The sequence below is a fragment of the Sorex araneus genome, chromosome 2, assembly GCF_027595985.1.
Source record: "Sorex araneus isolate mSorAra2 chromosome 2, mSorAra2.pri, whole genome shotgun sequence".
In the NCBI taxonomy this organism is placed as follows: Eukaryota; Metazoa; Chordata; class Mammalia; order Eulipotyphla; family Soricidae; genus Sorex; species Sorex araneus.
Genome location: NC_073303.1, coordinates 41,920,373 through 41,945,152, shown reverse-complemented (window position 1 = coordinate 41,945,152; position 24,780 = coordinate 41,920,373). Strand labels below are relative to the sequence as shown.

The window sequence follows — 24,780 nt, the reverse complement described above, 5'->3', positions numbered from 1 at the left end:
CAGCTTATAAATGAATCACTGAAGTGCCGATGTTTCATATACAGTGTAAGAATAACGGCTTCCAGTGGTGAGCAGAGGCGGGCTGAACACAGCAGTAACAAATCCTTTTTTAAGCACAATTCTCAAGCACAATACACTACTTTTCACCCTAGAGAAAGAATGTTGGCAAAGATCTCAACCACATGGAGAGTGCCTTTAAAGCTGCTGGGCCCTGAAATTCGATTCAGCAGTTGGAAATCAACCACAGATTTCTTCATTCACCCTCCCACGGGGGCCACAGCGCAGGCACGGACGCCTGTTGAGGAAAACCACAAAGGGCATCTCAACAGCTCCAACGGTAGGCTATTTTCTTACGTATTATTTGAATTGTTGTTTGTTTAGATGTGACTCATCTAACAGTCTTAATAAAAAGCATAAAGGCCAGCTGTAAACAGCTAAATTATTCTTAAACACGCAATTTTGTGGACTACTGCATAATTTTTATATTCATGCAAGCAATAGGGTGCCTCAACTCACAATACCTTATTATTCATTTGTAACCACTGGATTTTTTTTTTTTGACAAATGGGTATTTATAATGCAACATCAGCAACTCTGGGTGATTTTGTTTTAACTTATTCCAGAAAAAGCCCGAAGTTTGCACAACCAAAAAATTCCACTGTGCGCCTGAAAGATACATTATATCCCCCAAATCTGTGCTTAAAGTTCTATTGTTTTTCAATTCTCCAGTACTAACTTTTATTTTTCTCAGAGCTCTAATCTAATAAACAAATCTATGAGTAGCAATACCACTGAGAAGCACAAAATTAAGAGAATTTACATTATGCCCTTTCCCCATATTTCATAACATCTAAAAGAGTTTATGACTATTTTTTGGAATTGTTATAGTTGAAGTTTTAAAATTTGCCCTGGAACGTGTTTCTGTTCATATCAATATAAATCAAGAGTTCTTAAGAAATAACAAAGTAGAAATATGATATTTTTAACTCACATGAGACGGAATCTTAGGACTTGATTTTAACTATTTATACTGCAGGTATCTTAAGATTTCACGTGCATTTAAGGATCACTTTCAAGACACCTCATTGTTAACAAGCTGAAGTGATCAGCCTTGCTTAGACCTATGACAGAAATCATGCATTTTTCAAACTTCTTTTCAGAGTGTTTGGCTGATATTAAAAAAGGTTTAGCATCTAATTAAAGATCACCAAGGGTTAAATACTTGTTCTCTGGCCCTCACTGTGCATACTCTTGCCAAAAAGTCCTCTAAGCTTTTAAATATTGCTTCAATGGTCTGCGTTTTTATTTCCAGGGAAAAAGAGAGTATTGTCCCAGTCAGCAGGCCACTAGCTTAGGAACTTGCAGTTACCTTGGTTTTTGCTAAAATGAAGACGCTGCACTCGACACTTCTCTTATTACTGTTTGTGCCTCTGATAACGCCAGCGCCGCCAGCTCAGCAGAACTCACGCATTATCTATGATTACGGAACAGCTAATTTTGAAGAAACCTTGTTTAACCAAGAGTATGAGGAGAAATATGTGGATGGAAGAAATACGAAGGTAATGTATTTCTACTCATTTTAATTTCTAAAGTCGCTGCCCACTGAATTGAATGCATGCTTTTGTTTTTTTTTTTAATGAATGTGCTTGACAAGATAATGGGGACATAAAAAGCACTTTGAATAATTCGAGATAATTCACAATAATTGTTTCTGAGAGTTTAATTTTAAAGTCTGCATGCTTCCTTAAATTGATAGACAGCATCTGTGACCACCAAACAAACAATAGCTACAGAAATTCAAAGAATAAAATTTAAGGAAAACTAAACTTTAGATCCCTGAGCAGCGAGATGTACATATAAGGCAATGTCACAGATGTCCTAGATTTACATATTACATTGCCTCAAAAATAAAATAGAAATTTAATAAAATTTATTTAAGAGAAATAAAGATGGGTTGCCAGCTTAAGGTTTATTGCTTTGGGGAAATAATAAAAGGAAAGACTTTTATAAAAGAGGATCGGCTATTTTAGTATCTATAGCATTTCAAATAACTTACACAATAGGGGTTTTATTTTAAAATTCCAGTAATTTAGACTATCAGTGTGCCATGTGTCTGTACTGTTAACACTCTATAGGGACGGCTTTCACATCTCACCTTTCATGATCTGCTTATTTGGGCTAAGTAATTACTGGTGGCTTTCTTGGCACGTGGAAATGATCAGTAAGAAAAGACAGCACGTAAGTATCTCCTGTTTGCCTACTGTGAGTCTCTTCCACATAAAAACACACAACCCCCAAAAGGCAGCAGAATAGATAAACAGTGTTGGTTGCTTCAAAAGTTTTCCACCATAAATAAAATTATATATATATATGCATATATATACTATATCTATATAAACATTTTTTTTAACGCTCTGCTGGAGATCCAACCCAGTGCCTCTCACAGGCAATGCACACACCCTACCTGACACGGCTCCAGCAGAAGATGGCAAGGAGTGAAAAATGACTGCATCTAAGTGTTTCTTTTATTTCTTGAGTACACAATCAGTAAATATTAACACTAGTTTCTTCTAATGGAATTAGTTAATATGTTAGCATTACTTTTGCCCAACAATATGACAAAAAAAAGTATGTGGCTGACCCGGGTTCGAATCCCAGCATCTCATACGGTCCCCTGAGCACTGCCAGGGGTAATTCCTGAGTGCAGATCCAGGAGTGACCCCTGTGCATTGCCAGGTGTGACACCCCCCCCCCCAAAAAAAAAAATCCCAACATGACAAAAAAGTTATTAGAGCTTTTTTTAAAAGGTCCATTATAACACTAAGTTATTGGCTCACATGGATTATTTTGTCAGTCAATAGTACTTTCAGGGGCTGGAGCGACAGTACAGCAGGTAGGGTGTTTGCACTTGGCCAATCCGGGTTCAATCCCCAGCATCTGATAGAGCGCCCAAGCACTGCCAGGAATAATTCCTGAGTGCAAAGCCAAGTGTAAGCCCTCACTTCTGCCAGCTGGAGCCCCCAAATCCAAAACAAACAAACAAAAACCAGCACTTTGCCTTCTTAAAAAATAGAAAAATGAATTGTAGTTCCTTTTTTTACACTGCTTTAGAAGTCTATCCCCATATAAATATAGGAACTCGGATGTTTATTGAATGGAGTGGAATTCAATGTATACTTTTGTATACTTGGAATACAAATGCTGAGTGAAAGGGATATTCGACCACAATATCCATAGCAGGGTAAATCAGGAGAAACAAATTAAAACTGAAGTGGAACATCCCTTTAAAGAAGTCCACACAACATACTCAATCTAGAGTATATTCCACCAGAATGGGAAAGAAAGAAAATTAAAAGACCACATTTCACGAGAACTAACATCCTAGAACAGTGGTCCAAGCAGGGTGGTGAAGCTGGAATAAAAAGATGTCAATGGCCAAAGCTGAAGGAAGGGAATTAGGTAAGTAAAAGGGTCACTTCCAGAAGAGGCAGGTCACCTCGGGGCTTTCATATATGACACGACTGGTGCTTCATTCCTGTCCACCTGTACATGGCAGACTCTTAAATCAGAAACTCGATTCAGATAATAACTATAATGAATAATTAATAGGTACCACAATGGCACTGTAGCACTGTCATCCCGTTGTTCACCGATTTGCTCTAGCGGGCACCAGTAATGTCTCCATTGTGAGACTTGTTACTGGTTTTGGCATACCGAATACGCCACGGGTAGCTTGCCAGGCTCTGCCGTGCGGTCGGGATACTCTTGGTAGCTTGCCGGGCTCTCCGAGAGGGACGAAGGATCGAAGCCAGGTCAGCCGTGTGAAAGCAAATGCCCTACCCACTGTGCTATCCCTCTAGCCCTTAATAAATCACAGAAAGTAACAAAATCACCCTTGCCCTCTACTCCGCGCCTCATGTCTCTGTTTTATCTCCTATCCGAAAAAATTCTTTAAAAATTGACTCCATCTACTACTATCTCCTCTTCTTCCATTGGTGCAGTAATCCCTGCGGTGCTGCAGCCTCACAATCTGACCAGACTGCTCTTTACCACAAATCACTCAAGACTTTACACTTGTCAAATCACAAACCACAGCTTTGCCTTGGTCCTATGGCAGCTTCCTGGTGTGCCAGAATCTCTCCTTCTTTGGAGAACTCTTCTATGTCTTCTTCTTCCTGCATCACTGGCTAATCCCATTCATTTGACTTTAGGAACCAATCCCCTTTTTCTCATCAGAACTAACTCCCTTTTTTTCTTATCAGAGACATTACCATGTATGTTATCTTTTCTCCAACTACATTGATATCAAGTAGACTGCATCAATGGTCATGCCTGACACGCTTGTGACAGGTCAATAACTTTTCTACCACATATGAAAATACATCACCTTTCCCAAAAGAGCTTTGTCCTAGTACAAGGCATAATTTACATTTGTGGAAGCATCCCCTTTGAATATATACTCCTAAAATCCGTCCCATTTCTATGGCAAATTAATCAGAATATTTACCACTTGCCTAACCCTTTTGTAAAAGGCAGTATTAAATGTTACCATCTTTCTGTAAAATGCTGGTCTATTATGTCTAAAATACAAGTTCCCAGTAGAAGTTACCTTATTTATCTCCTTTCCAATTCTGTCTTAGAAATATAAGGAAAAGGAAGAGGGTTAGGAATTAGAAATTGTCTTATGGCCTAGTGGCCAGATTAAACAGTGCTATGCCATTTATATTAATAATAATTGGCCTCAATTATAATGGCACCACAATATCCATAGGAAAATATGGAGCTAGAACAGGGGTTCTGGTGGGTGCCTAGCATGCAGTCAGCCAGGCTCAATATCGGGCCCCGCAGACGGTCTCCCCAGTACTGCGAGGAAGACCCCTGAGCTCAGGGGCAGCAGGAGTTCACAAGCACCACAAGATGTGACATCCAAACCAAAATAAATTGATAAATAAATAATTTGGATATCCTGGACAGTAAGGCATGTGCCTTGCATGTGCCTGACCCTGGCTTGACAGCTGGCACCACACGGTCCCGCAAGCACAGTCAGGGCTCACTCCCAAGCAGAGCCAGGAACAGCCCCGGTGCACCACTGGGTACAGGTTCTAAACAAAAAACCATTTTTTAAAAATAATAAGATAGCTCTGCTGCATAAAAGTAATAGCAAGGGGCTAGAGATAGTACAGAGGGTAGGACGTTTGCCTTGCACATGACCACGATGTGACACAGATTTGATCCTGATTTGGTCCCTAGCATCCCATATGGTCCCCTGAACACTGCCTGGAGTCATTCCTGAGTGCAGAGCCAGGAGTAAGCCCTAAGCATCACTGAGTGTGGCCCAAAACAAAAACAAAAACAAGAAAGATGGGAAGGCAGTGTTTTCATTCTAGATTTCAACTCAAGAAAACCTTTAAGGAAAGGTAAGAAAATTCTCTCCTAGTTCCCATTTGGAATTTTAATGTGTTTAGCATTTAGTAAGCACCAAGTTTGGTTTTTGTAGATGTAAGTATAAAGGAGGCGTCATTCTTTTACTCAAGGAGCTCATAATCTAAAATAACACGAGACTGACACCCAAGGACAGTAGAGACAAGGGCAAGGAATATTGCTCCATGGTTGAAAGCCTGCCTTATAGCTGTGGGAGAAGGCAGCTAGAATAGAGAAGGATCACTAAGTCAATGATGGTTGGAGGGATGCTCGGGATGGGAGATGTGTGCTGAAAGTAGATAAAGGACCACAGGCTCTCATTATCTGTACTGCAAACCAAAATGCCCCAAAGTAGAGAGAGTATGAGGGGAATTGTCTGCCACAGAGGCAGGGGGAAGGTTGGGATGGTGGGAGTGGGTGAGGGGATACAGAGGACATTGACGGTGGAAAACGTGCACTGGTGGAGAGATCTGTGTTCCATCATTGTATGACAGAAACTCAAACACGAAAGCTTTGTAACTGTATCTCACAGTGATTCAATACAAAACAATTTTTTAAAAGCAGCTCATAATCTGGAGTGGATACAAGTTAAACAAATATTTACATTAGAATGTATTTATTTAGTTTTAAGCTACACCTGGCAGCAGCTACTCCACAATTAGTGCTCAGGGGTCACTATTTGTAGTACTTGAAGGACATGTGGTGTTGAGAGTCAAACCCAGGGTCTCAAACATGCAAGGCAAGTGCTCTGCCACTGCCCCAGTACCTACAATATAATTTAATGAATGATAAAATGGAACTGAATACAAAATTTCACTAGAGGGCTGGAAAGATGGTACAGGGGTTAAGGTGAATGTCTTGCATACAGCTGCTCCCCTTTTGGTCCCCGGCATGGCATAAATTGCCCCTCAAACACCTGCAAGGTATGATTCCTAAGCACCAATGTGTGTCTCAAAAACAAAACCAAAAAATCTTATGGTACATAAAAGAAACATAATTGTAACTATTTGAGAAGACAGATATCTATAATTCCCCAGTTTAAAAAATAAGTATTATCATACATATTAGTAAAATTTTTATTTTTCTAATAGGAAAAACAATCTATGATAATAACTGATGAGAAAAGTCTTCAATTACAAAAAGATGACAGCAGTATGCCATTAAACCCCAAGAAAGAAATTGATGGTAAGTATAAAAACTCTATCACCTAGGTTTTTTTCTTTTTTTTTAACCTAGTTATTTTTTGAAGGTACTTTTAAAATGTAGCATATAACTAAAATTTATTCCTTATAATAACCCTGCCTCAAGTATAGAAAATTGAACATGGAATTTATCTTCAGTGATATACTCCAACAGACATATGGGAGGGGTGCAATTTGCTGTCCCACCCTATGAGAAACATGAAATAGTAATATTCAAGATAAACCAGCTTTCTCCAAGTTTAATCTCTACAAAGTATGTTTCTAATTATATGAAACCAATTAAAGAAATGGCTATTAAACAATAATGATCAGTAAGTACCATGTAGTGTATAAAAATAAGGTAAACATATTGTAATTCTTGCTTTCAAGAAATTACAGGAGAAAACCATATACATAAAAACAATGTACACATCAATTAAAATAATAAAAATGATAAAATAATAAACAATAAAATCCCACTTAATAGTTCCTATCTATTTGGCTTGTTTTTGCTCTTTCATAGAATATCATTCCAGATGACAACATGAAAAAGATGATTTGCTAATTTCTACATTGCTACAATAAAACTAAAATGAAACAAATATAACTTTAAAAAATGGAAAAACACAGTAAAAACAGACTTAAGTGGACAGATATGCCTAACTTTTGCAGATAATAATATCATAAAGTTGTCAGTTCTTCCTAAACTGAAAACAAAAAGTGTATTTTAAAAAAAAATAAAGATAACATAGTTCATGTGGAAAAGCAAACAAGCACGAATGGACAAAAAATAGTGAAAAATGACATAGCTGAAGAAATCAGACACACTGTATGTTGGACATACTGTAAAGGCTCTACTTTGTTTCTTAATAAGGGTGATGCTACGGGCTGGCGGAAGAGTAGAGGGTTGAGGCTTCTGACTTGTAGGTAGCCAAGGCTGGTTCAATCCCAGCTCTAGTACATGGTTCCCAGCACCACCAGGAGAGACCCCGAGCACAGTTGGGAGTAAGCGCTGAGTGCAGCTAGCTCTACTCTCCTCCTCCCAAAAGTGTTATACTGGCATATAAATAGAATAAGTTCAGAAACACAAGTACACATGGAGATTTAGTAAGACCAGCCTTTAATTGCTGAGATAAAAACTACCCTTACACACACCTGGGCGGGTAAGTGAAAAATAACACACTCAGATCCATACCTTACTCAGAACAAGAAGCTCCAGGTTAGGATATCAATGCAGAAGCAAAAGCTCTGCAACATTAGAAGAGAACCTTAGCGAGGAGAGTCTCAAGATCCAGAGACAATAACAGAAAACGTGACTCGCTTCTATGACAGAACACAAAACATTTCGCTTGGTTTCGATTGTGGCCCACAGCCAGTGGTGTGTAGGGCCAGTGTCACTTCTGTGCTCAGGGGTCGCTCCCAGCAGTGGGCTGTGGGCAGAAGCCAGGCCTCCCCCATGCAAAGCACAGGCCCTGTCTGTTGATGAAAGTGTTTGTAGTAAAAACCATGAAGTCAAAATGAAAATAGAGAAAAATATTTGCACCATATATCAATGATAAGAGCTAAGACTCTAATTTACCCATAACATGAAAACTCAAGAGAAACTGACAAAAAAAAATTCAGTGGAAAACTAGGCAAAAGAGGGGCTGGAGCGATAGCACAGCGGGTAGGGTGTTTGCCTTGCACGCGGCAGACCTGGGTTCGATTCCCAGCACCCCATATGGTCCCCTGAGCACCGCCAGGGAGTAATTATTGAGTGAGCCAGGAGTAACCCCTGTGCATTGCTGGGTGTGACCAAAAAAGGAAAAAAAAAGAAAACTAGGCAAAAGATATTGATATTCTATGGCTAGTGATGGAGATATTATTATATATCTCCATAAATTATATAATGCACAATATTAAGGATGAACTGTCACTGTCACTGTCAATCCATTGCTCACCGATTTGTTCGAGCGGGTACCAGTGACATCTCCAGTGTGAGACTTGTTATTACTGGTTTTGGCATATCAAATACGCCACGGGTAGCTTGCCAGGCTCTGTCAAGCGGGCTAGATTCTCTCACTTGCTAGATAGTCCAGCAAGTATCTAGATACCCAGATACTTGCTGGGCTCTCTGAGAGGGGTGGAGGAATCGAACCTGGGTTGGCTGCATGCAAGGTAAGCGCCCTATCGCTGTGCTACTGCTCCAGTCCAAAAGGCAAAAGATATGCACAGACAATTCATAAAATAATATAAAGATATAATGATAACTCATGAATAAAAAATGTTTATTAATTAATTAATGTTTGGTTTGGGGCCATAGCCAGCTGTACTCAGGGCTTACTCCTGGCAGCAAGGGACAATATGAGGTGCCAGGGATAGAAGAACCCAGGTCAATAGCATGCAAGGGAAATGCCCTTCCTGCTGTACTATTACTCTGACCCCTATAAAGATGACATTTAAATATGAACAAATGCTCAATCTCACACTGAGACAAGTAAATGGAATTTCCATTGAGGATGCAAGATGTGGCTTATGTAGTATACAGCAGAAGCATTTCATATTTGACCCCAGTTTGGCCCTGGGGTCAAACTCTGGCAGTGTGGTACCCCACCACATTTTATTTTGCATAATGTATCTTATGTAAAATAAAAATTATGAATAATGAAATTAATTCTATTGATAACATTTTAAACTCTTGACAACATTTAAGAGTGGCAATATTCTTATAGATTTTATTGGCAAGACTAGCATATTAGATACATTCCTGCTGGTAGGAATGTAAATTGATACAATACCATTTTTTGGTGGTGGGGAGGGTGGTCCATATCCAGTGGTGCTCAGAAGTGACTCCTGACGGTAACCTGGGGAACCTATACGCTACCAGGGATTCGAACCAGAATGAGCTGCATGCAAAGTAAGTGCCTCACTTCCTGCATTTTCTCTCCAGGACAGCACAACACTTTTCAATAATATTTGCCAATATCAAACAGATATATATTTGCTTTGTGAAATTGCCATCAATTTCTAGGAATTTGGGGTTGGAGTGATAGTATAGCGGGTATGACATTTGCTTTGCATGTAACCAACCCAAGTTTGATTCCCGGCATCCCATATGGTCCCCCTGAGCACTGCCAGGAGTAATTCTTGAGGGAAAAGCCAGGAGTAACCCCTGAGCATCAGCAGGTGTGACCCAAAAAGCAAAAAAAAAAAAAAAAAATTAAAAAAAATCAAAATTTTCTAGGAATTTATCCTAAAAATATAACTCAATAAGAAAGAAAATACATATGCTGATGAAAGAGAGGCAGTACAGTGGTTGCCTTGCACGTGCCAATCTGGGTTCAATTCCCAGAACCATGTATGGTCCCTGGAGCCCCACTAGGAGGGATGTCTGAGCACAGTCAGGAGAAGTTCTAAGCAATGTCAGGTATGACGGAAAACAAACAAATGAAATATGCAAAATCACTGAAGCACTGCTTGCAGGATACTGTAAACCATTAGACACAACTGAAGAGTACTGAATATTTTACGTTCAGTAAAATTATTAATAATATAATTAATAATATATTTAATAATTACTAATATCCACAAGAGGGGAGTTACACATTTGTAAAAAATAAATGAGGAAGATCTCTGTAAACTAACATGAAGATATTTCCAAAATATATTATGTGAAAAAACCTGAAGTGCTAAGGAGTACTGTATGATGCCTTTCACCAAGAAAGAAGCGGGTGTTAGAAAATATGCATGCCGCTACCTGTTTTTGTGAAAAGAAATAAAAATGGGTAATTAAAAACCAAGAGACTATAGATGGAACCAAGGATGCAAAGGAGATGGGAAATGTGTGTGGGGGTGGGAGGAGGGGGAGGGAATGACACTAGTTAGAATGATAAGAACTTTGCAAGATTTCTAATAAAGTTCTGTCGTGACGGTAGAATAAACGCAAATACCATAGTGCTTTAATAAAATAAAATTCTGGGGAAAAGGAATAAAAACACACAGGGCTTGAGAGCTACTCCAGCAGTTAAGGTGCTGGTCATGTATGTAGCCAACTGTAGTCTGATCCCGAGCACCACCATATGATTCCTTCAGGAGGAATCCCTGAGCACAGGGCCAGGAGTAAGTCCTGAGCATCATCAAGTGTGGCCCTGAAACAAAACAAAAAATCTAAGTACTTTCTCCAAGAAAAGAAATATTCAGTACAATTAAAAAAAAAAAGGAACTGTACAGAATGAGAAACATAAGTGACACCCCAAACCAAAGGGCCTGACAGCCTCATAGAGTAGAGCAGATGCAGAGCAAAGAGGAAGCAGTATCACACCCCCAGGGCTCCTGCCCCAGGTGAGGACACTCAGACACACTCTAACTGAAAGACACCCTGCAAAGAAATGCCCTGAAAAGTAAGGCTTTCTGCTTTTAATTCGAATTTTTTCAAGAAAAGAGAAAAACACCAAAAACTAAAGAGTAAGGTACTAATCCAGTGAAAGGAGATGAAAGAGGCATGACACGCAAATGCAGTGTGGAATCGAGAGTCCAGCAAGAGCTGACCTTGCTTGTGATTATTCTAATTTTGAAGTTAGCAGTCTGCTTACTTCACCAGAGGTTTTAGGCTCGGAGGCTATCTGAAATGTGTGGCTCATGCACCAAATGATCAACTGGGCTTCTGCTTACCTTAACTCCTGCTATGTGAAATGTTTTGGCATTCAAATGAGGAAATATAACTATCAGCAATTAAGTGATCACTGTTCAAATGAATAGATAATATAATAGTGTGCAATACTCTAAAATCAACTCTGGTGGCTCAACAGTTATGACACAGACATGACCTATCAGGACCAGCAGGTTATCTTTCATTCTGTCACCTGATGATCTATAAAATTCATTTTCAAAGCAATAATAAAACTCAAAACAGCAACAATCTTACCACTGGAAGTCATATTTTTTTGAAGGTCACTCCCAGTAATACACACGCTTGGTGTGGTGCTCAGGCCAGCAATGCAGTATTAGGCTATTGCCTGGGCCCATCGGTGCTGGGGGCCACCAGGGCCAAGAAGAGCACTCTTGCAGTGCGGAGGCCAAATACTTTTCAGCTACCAGCTACAATTTAATTTTGTATCATGCAATTTGCTGTGACATGGAGGAACCTAAGAGGTACAAAGCTGAGTGACATCAGTTGGCCAGAAAGGGAGGCATATGGAAAGATTCTCTCATCTGGAGGACTTAAAGATACACAGCAAGGTGGGAACAAAGACTAAAGGCAACTGGACTGATCAAGAGAACTGAGCTCTGGAGGGATGTTTAAAAGAGAGGGACACTGGGGCTTCTGGGGGAGGAAGGTGGGTGCACTGATAATGGGTGTGGCCTTGGAGTTATGGAGACAGGAAACCATCACTAACAGTATTGCCACAGTGCCTCAATAATTAAAAAAGTGTGTCTGCATTGTGTATATAAAATTTAATTTAATTTTGTTTCCAAATTTAGAAATGCCCACATGCCTGTTGTGTGTTTGCTTAAGTGGCTCTGTATACTGTGAAGAAATTGATATTGATGCTGTCCCACCTTTGCCAAAGGAATCAGCCTATCTTTATGCACGGTTCAACAAAATTAAGAAACTGACTGCCAAAGATTTTGCAGATATACGTGAGTAAATATTAACTAATATAAAAGTTATCAATTTATGTTAGTACTTAGCTCACAGAAACACAAGCTTCTAGGTCTTGGTGCTGTATCATATCTAGAGTAGTCACTGCTGGAATATTTACTGTCCACCAATTTTACAAAAATCCACGAGTCCATTGGTGAATCTCTTTTTCATCCGATGTCTCCTGTCATCCTTCTATACTGGTCATTTTGTTGTCTTATGCCGACAGCCTAACAGACAAGCAACTAGGCCTCAAAGCCCTGATACTTCAAGGCCATTTGAAGCCGTCAGTCAGGGGCACTATACAACTTAGATGCTTCGCCAACCACAGTGCTTCATCTTCCACATTCATTACACAATACAGAAACTGCATTTCTTCATTCTGCTCATAGGGCTTTTTCCCCTATATTAATGCTATTGTAAAATTTGGTATCTCAGATTTTGTTGAGATGCCAACATTTACAATAATCATTAATACCATTGTTTTATGTTTACAGAGCTGTTACTCCATGCCAACCACAATGCTGGATTCCCCGACCTTTGTCGCAAAGACCTCTCCCCCTTATCCTCCTTACCATTCTCAGTTCATAGGTCTAATGGCCATATTTCAGGGTTCATAAACATGGAAACATATTGAAACAATCTGGGAAAGTTTTTGTTTGGCTTTCGGGCACATCTAGCAATGCTAAAGAGGTTACTGCTGACTCTGTGTTCGGGGTCACTCCTGATGGTGCATGGGGGACCCTGTGGTATGATATGGTATGCCGCAGACCAAACCCAGGTAAGTCGTGTGCAAGGCAAATGCCCTACCAACTATACTAACACTTCAGCCCCCTGGGAAAGTATTTTTAAAATATTATTATACCAGGCCCCAATGCATATGGTTCTAAGTTAGGTCAGGGAAGAAATCCATGCATTGGCATTCATCATCAGCAAACTTCTCAGATGAGCTGAATATGAAACTCTGTTAATAAGAGAAGTGTGTAACTCTCCCAGGTCATTCGCAATCTATGGCATTGGACTTCCTGTCCATCTACAATAGTAAGCCCAGGGTGAAGCACAAGCATACTAAAATCTCCTTCTGCAGTGCCAAGTCCCAGTCGTGGGATCACTAATCTCATAAAATTTCTAGATTCCGGGGCCGGAGCGATAGTAAAGCGGGTAGGGCGTTCGCCTTGCACACGGCCGACCCGGGTTCGATCCCCAAAATCCCATATGGTCCCCCAAGCACTGCCAGGAGTAATTCCTGAGTGCAAAGCCAGGAGTAACCCCTGAGCATCGCTGGGTGTGACCCAAAAGAAAAAAAAAATTTCTAGATTCCTATACTGTCCAGTGCTTCTAAAGATAGTCGCACCAAGCAATGGTTACAAATTTCACTCTAACTGGACTCATGCTGCCACCGGTAGCCTCCAATTTATTGAAATACAATTGTTCCCCATATTGGCTTCCAACTTTTCAAACTCCCCTACTTGTGAAAATCTATTTGTAACCCCCAAATTAAAACAGCACTTTCGCACTTATTCTGAGACATGGACAGTGGCCAGAAATTCGAGTTGCTAGTTGAGGTAGTAATACAAGGTGACACCCTGCCCTTTGAGTCAGCTTTTCCTCTTCAGCCTGGTCAACAACACATATTTCACACCCTGTGCTTTTTGTTGCTTATGCTTTTTCTCTTTCACTCTTGCTTCAACACAGTGCTGATGTGCTGTCTACAACTTCTCAGTGAAAAAAGATGGCATTTGCCTTAAGGAGAAAATGATGTGTTAGGAGCTGAGGAGCAGTGAGCAGTACAGCACTTGATTTGCATATGTGAGGACCCGGGTTTGAGCCCCAGTATCAAAATAAGAAAACCCAAAAGCAAAAAGAAAGTGTTAGGTTAATCTTCAAGTGTAAACTAAAATAATATTGACTGTAAGTTTAATGTGAAAGCAGAAGTGCCTATAAAAAGAAGTGACGAAGGGTAGAGTGACAGTAGAGCAGGTAGGGTGTTTGCCTTGTATGCGACTGACCCGGGTTTGATCCCTGGCATTCCGTATGATCCCCTGAACACTACCAGGTATAACCTCTGAACATTGCCAGGTGTGACCCTGGCCCCATACACACGAAAAAAAAAAAATAAAAACAAAAATAAAGAAAGAAAAGTATAAAAGAGAAGAGAAAAGAAAGAAATTTCAAGGGGTCAGAGAGATAGTACAGGGTACAGGACACTTGTCTTGCATATAGCCAATCTGAGTCCCATACTTGGCACCCCATCTAGTCTCCCAGCCCTTTCAGGAATGTTTTCTGAGCGCAGAGCCAGGAGTAAGCCCTGAGCACAGCTGGGTGTGGCCCCAAAACCAAAATCAAACAAAAAAAAAAGAAAAGAAAAAGAAAGGCTCTTCTAAATCTATTAGAAACAAAGATTCAGAAACATCATATGGAATAAATTCTGTGAAGCATAAAATATTTAAACTAAAATAAATACACATAAAATTATGGTTGATTGGTTGATAATCAACCAATGTGTAACCTTGTAATTCCTCCAGAACCACTGGTTCTATATTCACTAATTCAATGTCTATGGTGACTTCACATAAATATATATATTTATATATACATAAGACAAAAAAATATATAAGACAATATCATTGTCTTATAGTAGTAAGGAAAGAAATTACAAATAGCAGCCTAAAGTTACAAATGGAAACAAACTTACTACTTTTTGGGAAATGGTTTTTGGGTTTATATTGTATTAAATATCTGTCTTTCTCAGAGAGCCCGACAAGCTACCGAGAGTATCCTGCCCTCACGGCAGAGCCTGGCAATATCCCCGTGGCGTACTCTATATGCCAAAAACAGTAACAAGTCTCACAATGGAGACGTTACTGGTGCCTGCTCGAGCAAACTGATGAGCAACGGGATGACAGTGATACAGTGATATCATATATGTAAATGAAAAAACCCTGTATAATAAGCTGTATAATAAGAAGTAACTACTTCCTAATCACCCAAGACACATCAAAGCACATACACACATACACACAGCCACAAAGTGATTAAAATAACACACCCACAATCACAATGCAAGATGTTGATGAAAAAACCTAAAAATATTTACCTGGCTCTATTAATCAAATGTAATATTTATTTTTCTATAAGAATTCTCTTAAAATGTCTGAATATCATGAAAATTTAAACAGGGAAGGATGGAAGACCTATCCCAACTTTAAGTTTCTTTTCAAACCTGGCATTCAGGATCCAATGCAGATTAAAAGCTCAATATTCACTCAACAAAGCAAAACAAATCATTAGTTAGAGGCACTCCTAGGAAATGAAAATAAAAGGTGCTTAAAAGACCTGTTAAATAAATGCTTTTTTCTTCAATCCACACAAGTGTGGTTTTAAGTTCAAATGACTTGTATACTCTTCCTTTAAGCTAACTTAAGAAGAATGGATTTTACGGGAAACCTGATTGAAGAGATAGAAGACAATACTTTCTCACAACTTGCTCTCTTAGAAGAACTGACACTAGCTGAAAACCTACTGTTGAAACTTCCAGTTCTTCCTCCCAAGCTTACTTTATTTAACGCAAAGTACAACAAAATCGAAAGTAAGGGGATCAAAGCAAATGCATTCAAAGTAAGTATCTCAAGGTAGGACTCAATAGCACATCAGCGCAGATGGCTAATAACCTGAGGAGAGAGGGGGCCCTGGAGCTGCGGCTGTGTGGCCGAGTGCCAGCTTCTGCCTCAGACAAGTCCTTCACATGTATGAGGCCTGGACTCCTTTACTTGCACGCCACCCTCTCACACCGAAAGGGGAAATTCTGGTCTAGAACTGCGTGCTTTAAAACCACTTCATTTAAACGTTAGATACAGCCTGAGCAGCCACAGTCCTAGGCTCGTGAGTCTGGTTTCTGCCTGTACCTCACTTACCAGACAAAGCCTTTACCCTTCACAGGGCCACACGGAGTCATCATTTTCAGTCATTGTTTTTAGTTAAATAGTTATACATATAAACCTAGTTTACACCTTGTGGCACCAGGATTCTACAAAACTTCAAAATGGGACTTTTTCTTATAACAATAATTACAGATACCGGAATTAAAAACTCTAAAAGGTAAAGGGGCTGGAGAGATAGTCCATCCTTGCCCATGGCCAACCTGGGTTGATAGCAGGCAGCACATATGGTTCCCTGAGACCCACCAGGAGTGGTCCCTGAGTGCAGGACAGGAGTAAATCCTGAGCATGTAGAGTGGCGGCTCAAAAAACAAAATTAATCTAAAAATTTGGACTCCGGGTCAGGGAACTTACATAAAGGGACAGATCGTCACTGGGAGTGACCTCTCAAGCCAATGAGCTTGGAGTAGTCCATGTCCCACAAGCCCTTAAATAAAAATAAAGTAAAAGAGCAATACATATTTAAAACAAACTCAAACACCTGTAATTTGAAGATAACTGACATTAGTTACCCTTTGAAAAACTGGCATGGTAAAAATTAACAGTATTAACCAAAATTTTACAAAAAGAATATCAAAAAGCTGTGGATATAATACATACACTGTATAGAGGGAATCTTTGACAAGCTAATGCAGAAATAATAAACTCAGCTGCTTTGTGATAGACTTAGAATATTAATATTTAGAGACAAGAAAGTTTTGGCCTATTTTAATAAAGCTTTTAGCTGAGTGTCTGCAAAGCAGAATAACTTCTTTTAGCTCAAAGAAAGTAAAACTCAGGTTTATTTAGGGCATTCTGCCTTGACATGATTCCATGTCGTATTTAGCTAAATAGTAAATAAGTTGCTTTGAGAAGCACCTTCTTCACGAACATGCACATTTCTTAGGAGTACTCCTTCTGCAAGAAACTGGTGGAGCTGGCAGAAAGTTTTGAGGGTCCAACAGATGTTATGGCATTTTTTAGGGCTCAGATTCAACCCAGCATATAGACTGGCCTCAAAAGCTCTTCCAACGTAACTTCAAAACACCCTCAGAAGCTGACACAACAGAGCTAAGGCAGACGAGTTGATAGATATGTGGGTTAGCAGAGTTCAGAACAAAATATACAACTTATCAGATGTCTTTAAAATCTATTTATACATTTTTATAAACATGTGTATAAGTAACTTGAATCCTGTGAGGAAAAAATTCACGAACCTCAACAACTCTCAAGCAAAATGTTTTTTGCTGACAGAAACTGAATAACCTCTCCTACCTCTACTTGGACCACAATGCCCTAGAGTCTGTACCTCTGAATTTGCCAGAAAGTCTTCGTGTGATTCATCTGCAGGTAAGATTGCTCCTTTCACAATAACTTTCATTTAGATTATCTAAGAGACAATCTTGATTTTTTTCTCTTTAATTACAGTAGAGGTGGTTTACAATATGCTTTTGGCATCCAATGCTACAGTGCTCACCATCCAGGTACCAATTATCACTCCACACCGCTCACAGCCTCCTTCCTGCTCACCACCACTTTCCCAGCTCACTCTCCACCATTTGTGAGAGCCTCTTAGGCTTCTGACTCATCAGAAAACCCATTACTCAGATGCAAATTTAAGTTAGACCTCTGTAGTGGCTTAATCGTAAGTGCCCATCAATAGCTGGTACTAGCCCAATGCTGCCCTGAGGTAGAGACCCTATTAAGAACACACCAGTACTGGGGGTGAGGCCTGCTCTGAGGTGAGATTTGCCCCCTGTAAGCATAGGACATTATTAATCTGACAATGTGATTTGAAGTAATGCAATAGTAAAATCTCTTGTTTATAATTCATTCTCCAAATAGCTAGAAAAGTTGCTTTAAGAGATTTTTTTTTCAGCTGACTTTATGATCGAACATCAACTAAATAGAAAAAAAAGGAAATTAAAAAAAATTGGTCTTTAGGCATCACAAGAATTCTCATTTTGGTTTCTGACTTATTTAAAGAGTATCTAGGGGCTGGAGAAATATTACAGTAGGTCAGGTGACTGCCTTGCACATGCCCAACCCAGGTTTAATCCCTGGCATCCCATAAGATTCCCCAAGTATTGTCAGGAGTCACTCCTGAGTGCAGAACCAAGAGTGAATCCTGAGTATCGCCAGATGTGATCCAAAAACTAAAAATAAGTAAATAAAAAGTATCTAAGGAAGTCAGTGAGTTTTAGAGTGGACACTTAAACAGTATGCAGGCAGAGCATTTTCAGGTGTGGCCCCAAAGACAATAAAATAAAACAGATAATAAAAGTGTATTTTTTCTAGCTTATTTAATCTTCTGTAATCATACTGATATAAGAACTTCTATGTGCTATTACTAAGTAGTAACATGAATGGCCTGTTGAGACCTGGAGCCATAGAACAGCGGGTAAGGTGTCTGCCCTGTACGAATGGCCTGTTCTTTCAAGTAACACTGTAGATTTAAAAGGGCTCGTTTCCACAGAAATGACTTGATTACCACAGTGCACATTACATACAATACTGAAAGGTTAGTGTGGGTGGGTCCTGGAGGCTGAAAACTCCAGACCTTCTCAGAGTGAGGATGGGCGGCCTCCCCCCATCTCCTCGTACCTCAAGAAGTCCTGACAGCCAAGCCCCCAATCCACTACCAGGTACGCTGATCTACTGGCCTTGTTCAAGAGACTCATAAGTAAATTTCAAAAGAGATCACTGAGCCTCAAAATGTTCTCGGCCATCGTTGCCAGCTGAGACCTCTGGGGTGCTCTCAGATGGAGGCAGGCAAGCTCCCGCTCAAACAAACTACACCCCGAAGGCACCACCCAGTTAAAAATTTAACTCAGCTGAACTGCCCACTTAAGAATTATGGATTTTCCACACAAAAGAATTTTGGAACCGAGCAGCTCGCTGCAGAGATGCCTCGAACCAGGCCGAGTTCACGGGGCTACTCCAGAGGGAGCAGGTGCTGTCCCTCCACCTGCCCCCAGGAGTCCTGGCAGCCGCCATCTCCCAGAACCCGGTGAGAAGCTCAGGTACACGTTACTGGGAGCAGTAACGGCAAACACCAGGCCTCACGGGATACGGAATGAATCAGTCCCTCTCATCCCTCCCATGAGGCCCTGAGATGACACCCACAAACTGCCCCCAGCTACTACTTAAGCTCCTTAACAGCCATGACCCAGGGACACACAAAAGAATCTCGGAATTGAGCAGCTCACTGCAGAGATCTCTCCAGACCCTAATTATCTAAAATTTGGGGATTCCAGGAGTGCGCAGCCACTCGGCATCTTATACTATTCATAACAAGCAATACAAAATAAATTGTCTAGCATTTCCTTTTCGATAGATTTGAGTGGTGGCGTGAAAATTCCAAATAATAATGGTGGGGCTGGTGTCAAAATATTGAATGTAATCGAAGTAGAGAGAGTACTGTGGAAATTGTCTGCCACACAGGCAGGGGAAGGTTTGGGATGGGAGACAGGGGATACTGGGGATTCTGGTGGTGGAAAATGTGCGCTGATGAAGAAAGATGGGTGTTTGTTCACATATGACCGTAATTAAAACATGAAAGCTTTGTAACTGTAATACATTATTTCGGTTCTGTTTTGGAGCAGGGTTTGGGGTTCGGAATGGAAACATCCAAAATGTGGTGGGAAAGTGTAATGGTAGTGGGATTGGTGTTTGACTATTAAATGGAATCAAATATTGTGAACTGCTTTATAAATTTTTTAAATTTAATTAAAAAAAGAATTATAGATTTTTGAGAGCTTCCAGCTATGAATGCTTGCAGACAACTCTGATAGCTAAAACAATTAACATCACAGTGGTAGATGGACATGTAACATAGAAACCAATCAATCTTTACCAACAAAGACATTAACACAGAAAAGTAACTTGCAACAACAGCTTATTGTAAACTCTGAGATACGAACTTAATGTCCCCATTGTGAGATACAATAATTTTCATAAATTTTCCTCTACGGGAACATTTTTTAATCATCCCATTAGCAATTTAGTGGTAACAAGCACTATAAAATAAATTATTGTCAGCCTGCTACAGGGGCAAGATTGAGGGTGGTTGGGAAAACGGAGACAATGGTGGAGGGGAGGTGACAGTGGTAGTGGGATTGGGGTTGGAATGTTGAATGCCTGGAACAGATCATCATGAACAATTTTGTAAACAGTCGTGTTTAAATACAGTAGAGGGAAAGAGATAGAAGGTTAGTGTGGGGACAAAATATTCTGTAAGAGATCATTATAGGGGCTGGAGCAATAGCACAGCGGGTAGGGTGTTTGCCTTGCATGCGGCCGACCGGGTTCAATTCCCAGCATCCCATATGGTCCCCTGAGCACCGCCAGGGGTAATTCCTAGCACAGAGCCAGGAGTAACCCCTGTGCATCGCCGGGTGTGACCCAAAAGGCAAAAAAAAAAAGATATCATTAGATAACATAGAAAGATAATTTAATATTTCTGAACCATTTTTCTCTTTTCTCTTCCAGTTTAATGACATAACGTCAATCACAGATGATACATTCTGCAAGGCTAATGACACTCGCTACATCCGGGAGCGCATTGAAGAGATACGTCTGGAAGGCAACCCCATCGCCCTGGGGAAACACCCTAACAGCTTCATCTGCTTAAAAAGATTGCCCATAGGGCCATACTTTTAACTACTATTGATGCAACAGAAAAAAGATGAAACTTATACATACTTATAATCAGTTTTAACAACGTCTAAAACATAGATATTTCTTAACATTAATGTGAATTTTAAGTTTTAAGCAAGGGATGTTCAAAAATCCTATAATAAGTAAAAAGTAAGACTGAATTTGTAAGTTCAAATCAAAATAATATGAAAAGCATTTAGACACCATTACAAAATCCACGTAGTTGATACTAGAGAGCCAGTAAGTGGTACGTCTTTATAAAAATACCCAAATTTAAGAAGCTTTATTTCCATTACTAATGAAATGAAAGAAGTCCAAGAAACTTTCAACTGTTTGTGTTTTCTGGCATTGACTGAATCCCTAAAGCATTAAAGGAGACATTCTAAAAACTTTGAAAAGTTAAACATTTCCAGTAAAGTCCCATTTTTTTCTTATGATTCATATATTATTCTGAACTAAGAACTTTGAGTTATTTCTATTAAGGCAGCTATTATACTTTACTTAGCCTGAGAAATATGATATAGAATCATATTAATGCAGAATGCCCTAAATAAAGTTTACTTATACTTTCTTAGAGCTAATAAAAGTTATTCTGCTTTGCAGACACACAGTTAAAAGCTTTATTAAGATAGGCCAAAATTTCTTGTCTCTAAATATTAACATTCTAAGTCTATCATAAAACGTTTTAAGGAGCCAAACAGATTGAAGTCATTAGCTTATACAAAAAACAAAAAAATTAAAATTCATTTCCACAAAAACAGTCATAAGGTTCTCTATTGTAAAGGTTTTCAAATATAATATTTATCACAAATATTTTTCCTTCACAGTACAGAAATGAGAAATCTCAACAAATATGTCAACATATAAGACATGAAAACAAAGTGAATTTTGTGATGTACTGTGTACCACATTCCTATGCCTTTAAAAACACATCCATATTAATGAAAACATACTATAGAATTACATATATTCAATGGTGAGAATTCATCTTCATTATAAAAGCGGTCACACAATGCTTCCAGATAAAATTTTCTAAAATTGGACCAGAGAGACTGTACAGTGGGTAGGGTGCTTCCCCTGAATAAGGCCAAAGTAGGTTCGATCTTCGGCATCCTATATGGTACCCCAAGCACCGCCAGGAGTGATCCCTGAGTGCAGAACCAGGACTAAGTCCTGAGCACTGCTGGGTATAACCCCAAAACAAAATAAATGAAACAAAAATTTCTAACTTTCCTCTTGCTCAAACCCCGCTCAAAAGTCAATCCCTACATTGCTTTGGGGTTACATACAAAATTATCAGTGCTCTAGAAACCAGAGGCTGAACTGTGTCTATAAAATTTACACACTCTGGGACCAGAGTGTGAGTAGGGTGTTTTGGCCTTGCATGCGGCCAAATTGAATGTGATCCCTGATATTCCATATGGTGCCCAAGCACCACCAGGAGCTAATTCCTGAGCATCCTAACCCAAAAAAGAAAAATTATAGACACTGTTTCCACAATAAACTGAAATTAGTTGGTTTGAATCAAGTTGGTCTTTATGCACTGTTCCCAGAACAAATATTTATCAAAGTTTAAACATCCACTTGTTTTGTCCCCTACTTAGAATGACTTCCTGTTTTTTAAATTTTGTCCCCTATGTCGAAGTTGACCTCACAATAAAACTTCTTTCCTTAAAACACCAGTGTTATCTGAAGGCCATAATAATTTCCTTTCAACACTTATGAAATCATTCATTTGTTTTTTTTTGATAAGTAATAATCAGCTTGGTTACATAGTTTTCTCATGATCTTGTGTGTATGCCTCGTTTTTCTGTAAGTGGAAGGTTCTAAGTGCGTCGATAACACCCAAATTCCTTAGTGAGCACGTGTGAATTGAATATACAATGAACGGTGCAAAATAAAATCCATTGAATTAAACAGTAATATACAGTCTTTACCATAATCTTGAATAAATCAATGGAACAGAGTATAATTCCTTCTGAAAAATTAACTTGATAAAGCTGCTGAATGCAAGCAAAGTAGCCAGAGAAGATTTCTCTCATGTTTCCAGGTTCAAAGGGCTAAGATGTGCCTGTATTCCCTACACAACTAAAGAGAAACTCAAAATTAAAAAAATTTGGGCTTGCTCATTCAAGCCTATAAGAAGAAAATTTGAAAGCCAATGGTTTAGAGAAAATAATTATGAGAGTGAAAAAGCACTGAAGTTAAGATGACAATACTAACCTAAGCAATATATAAAAGATAATTCCTATCAATATCATTTTTAAAGAAATAGAAAAACTTCCATATTAAAATTATATGAAATCTAAAAAGGTTCCAAATACCAAAAAAATTTGAAAAGAATAAAATTATGGTATTCACACTTCCTCATTTCAGAACTTACAGTAAGATTACAGCAACAAAAAGTGTGGAAATGCCATCAGGTAAGACATATACATCAATAGAATAGTGAATCTAGAATAAAACTTTTGCATACATGGTCAGATTCTTTTTGGTAAAAGTGCCAAAATCATTCAAGGAAAGGATGACCTATTTGACAAATAATGCTGGAAAAACTGGACTCCACACACCCAAAAAATGAACTTGAATTCCTGATAATTCAAAAATTATCCCAAAGTAGGGGCTGGACAGATAGTATAATGGGTAGGGCGCTTGCCTTCCATGCAAACCCGGTACCATAAATGGTCACCCAAGCACCACCAAGGATGATCCCTGAATGTAAGGCCAGGAATAAGCTCTGAAAACAGCTAGGTATGGTCCCCAAATAATCACATTCACATTCACAGTCACAGTCATCCTGTTGTTCATCGATTTGCTCGAGTGGGCACCAGTAATGTTTCATTGTGAGACTTATTGTTACTGGTTTTGGCATATAGAATGCGCTATGGGTAGCTTGCCAGGCTCTGCCGTGCGGATGGGATACTCTCTGTAGTTTGCCGGGCTCTCGGAGAGGGGCGGAGGAATTGAACCGGGTCAGCCATGTGCAAGGCGAACGCCCTATCACTGTGCTATCGCTCCAGCCCCCCAAAATAATAATAATAATGATTTATTTTATTTATTTATTTATTTATTTTGGTTTTTGGGTCACACCCGGCGATGCACAGGGGTTACTCCTGGCTCTTCACTCAGGAATTAACCCTGGCGGTGCTCAGGGGACCATATGGGATGCTGGGATTAGAACCCGGGTCGGCCGCATGCAAGGCAAACGCCCTACCTGCTGTGCTATCGCTCCAGCCCCAATATTAATGATTTAAACTAAATCAAGCATGCAAACTTAAAAGCTAAACTCTAGACAGGAGAGAGGAGAGACAGAGTAGCAGGCAAGCACTTGGTCGGGCACGAAGGCCCCAAGCTCTGTTGCTCTTGGTTTAGATAAGTCATCAGGCCACACTGCCTCATGAATATGGCTGGGAATGATCTTCAAGTCCCTGAGCTGTCCTCTATAAAAAATCTTTTTAAAAAAAATCTGTACATCAAAGAACATAATCAAGAGACTGAAAAGGCAATCTAGGGAATGGATAAAAATATCTGACCATCATTTACTTTGATTAGGGATTAATATCTAAAATAGATCAAGAATTTCTACAATGATAAAACCAAACTGTTTTAACCATTGGCCAAAGACTATCATCAAAGAAAATAAATAAATAGCTGGTAGAAAAATGAAAAGATGCTCAACATCACTAATCACTAGGAAATCAAAATCCTCATAAGGATAGCACTGTACACCTATTAGGTTACTACCAATAAAACAAAACAAAAAAACCTGGAAATATCAAATGTTAGAAAGAATGTGAAGAGATGGGAATACAGAAAGGTACAGCCACTACTAAAAAGAATACGCAGTTCTTCAAAATAGACAGAAAATTACCACAAAATTCAGCAAATCAATTTACAGGTATACATTTAAAAGAACTAAAAACAGGAACTCACAGGCCTGAGCACAAGGAGCCCTGTAGGAGTGACATCTCAGTGTAGAGCC

At 39.4% G+C, this 24,780-nt stretch overlaps 2 protein-coding genes across 2 annotated transcripts in view; one reads left to right on the top strand and one right to left on the bottom strand.

Moving 5' to 3' along the window:
* CENPP (centromere protein P) overlaps window positions 1-24,780 on the bottom strand; it is a 225,955-nt gene that overhangs the window by 160,599 nt on the left and 40,576 nt on the right. The window lies entirely within an intron of this gene.
* On the top strand, window positions 205-22,710 carry OGN (osteoglycin). Its single transcript, XM_004620109.2, has 7 exons — window positions 205-337; window positions 1,313-1,559; window positions 6,513-6,606; window positions 12,063-12,221; window positions 15,638-15,840; window positions 17,394-17,489; window positions 20,631-22,710. The coding sequence occupies exons 2-7, from the start codon at window positions 1,386-1,388 to the stop codon at window positions 20,799-20,801; spliced, it is 897 nt and encodes a 298-aa protein (XP_004620166.1). The 5' UTR covers window positions 205-337; window positions 1,313-1,385; the 3' UTR covers window positions 20,802-22,710.

Coding starts and splice junctions, on each gene's coding strand:
- OGN (XM_004620109.2), top strand. CDS start 1,386: ATGAAGACGCTGCACTCGACACTTCTCTTATTACTGTTTGTGCCTCTG. Junction 6,607..12,062: donor CCCCAAGAAAGAAATTGATG/GTAAGTATAAAA, acceptor TTCCAAATTTAG/AAATGCCCACATGCCTGTTG. Junction 17,490..20,630: donor TTCGTGTGATTCATCTGCAG/GTAAGATTGCTC, acceptor TTTCTCTTCCAG/TTTAATGACATAACGTCAAT.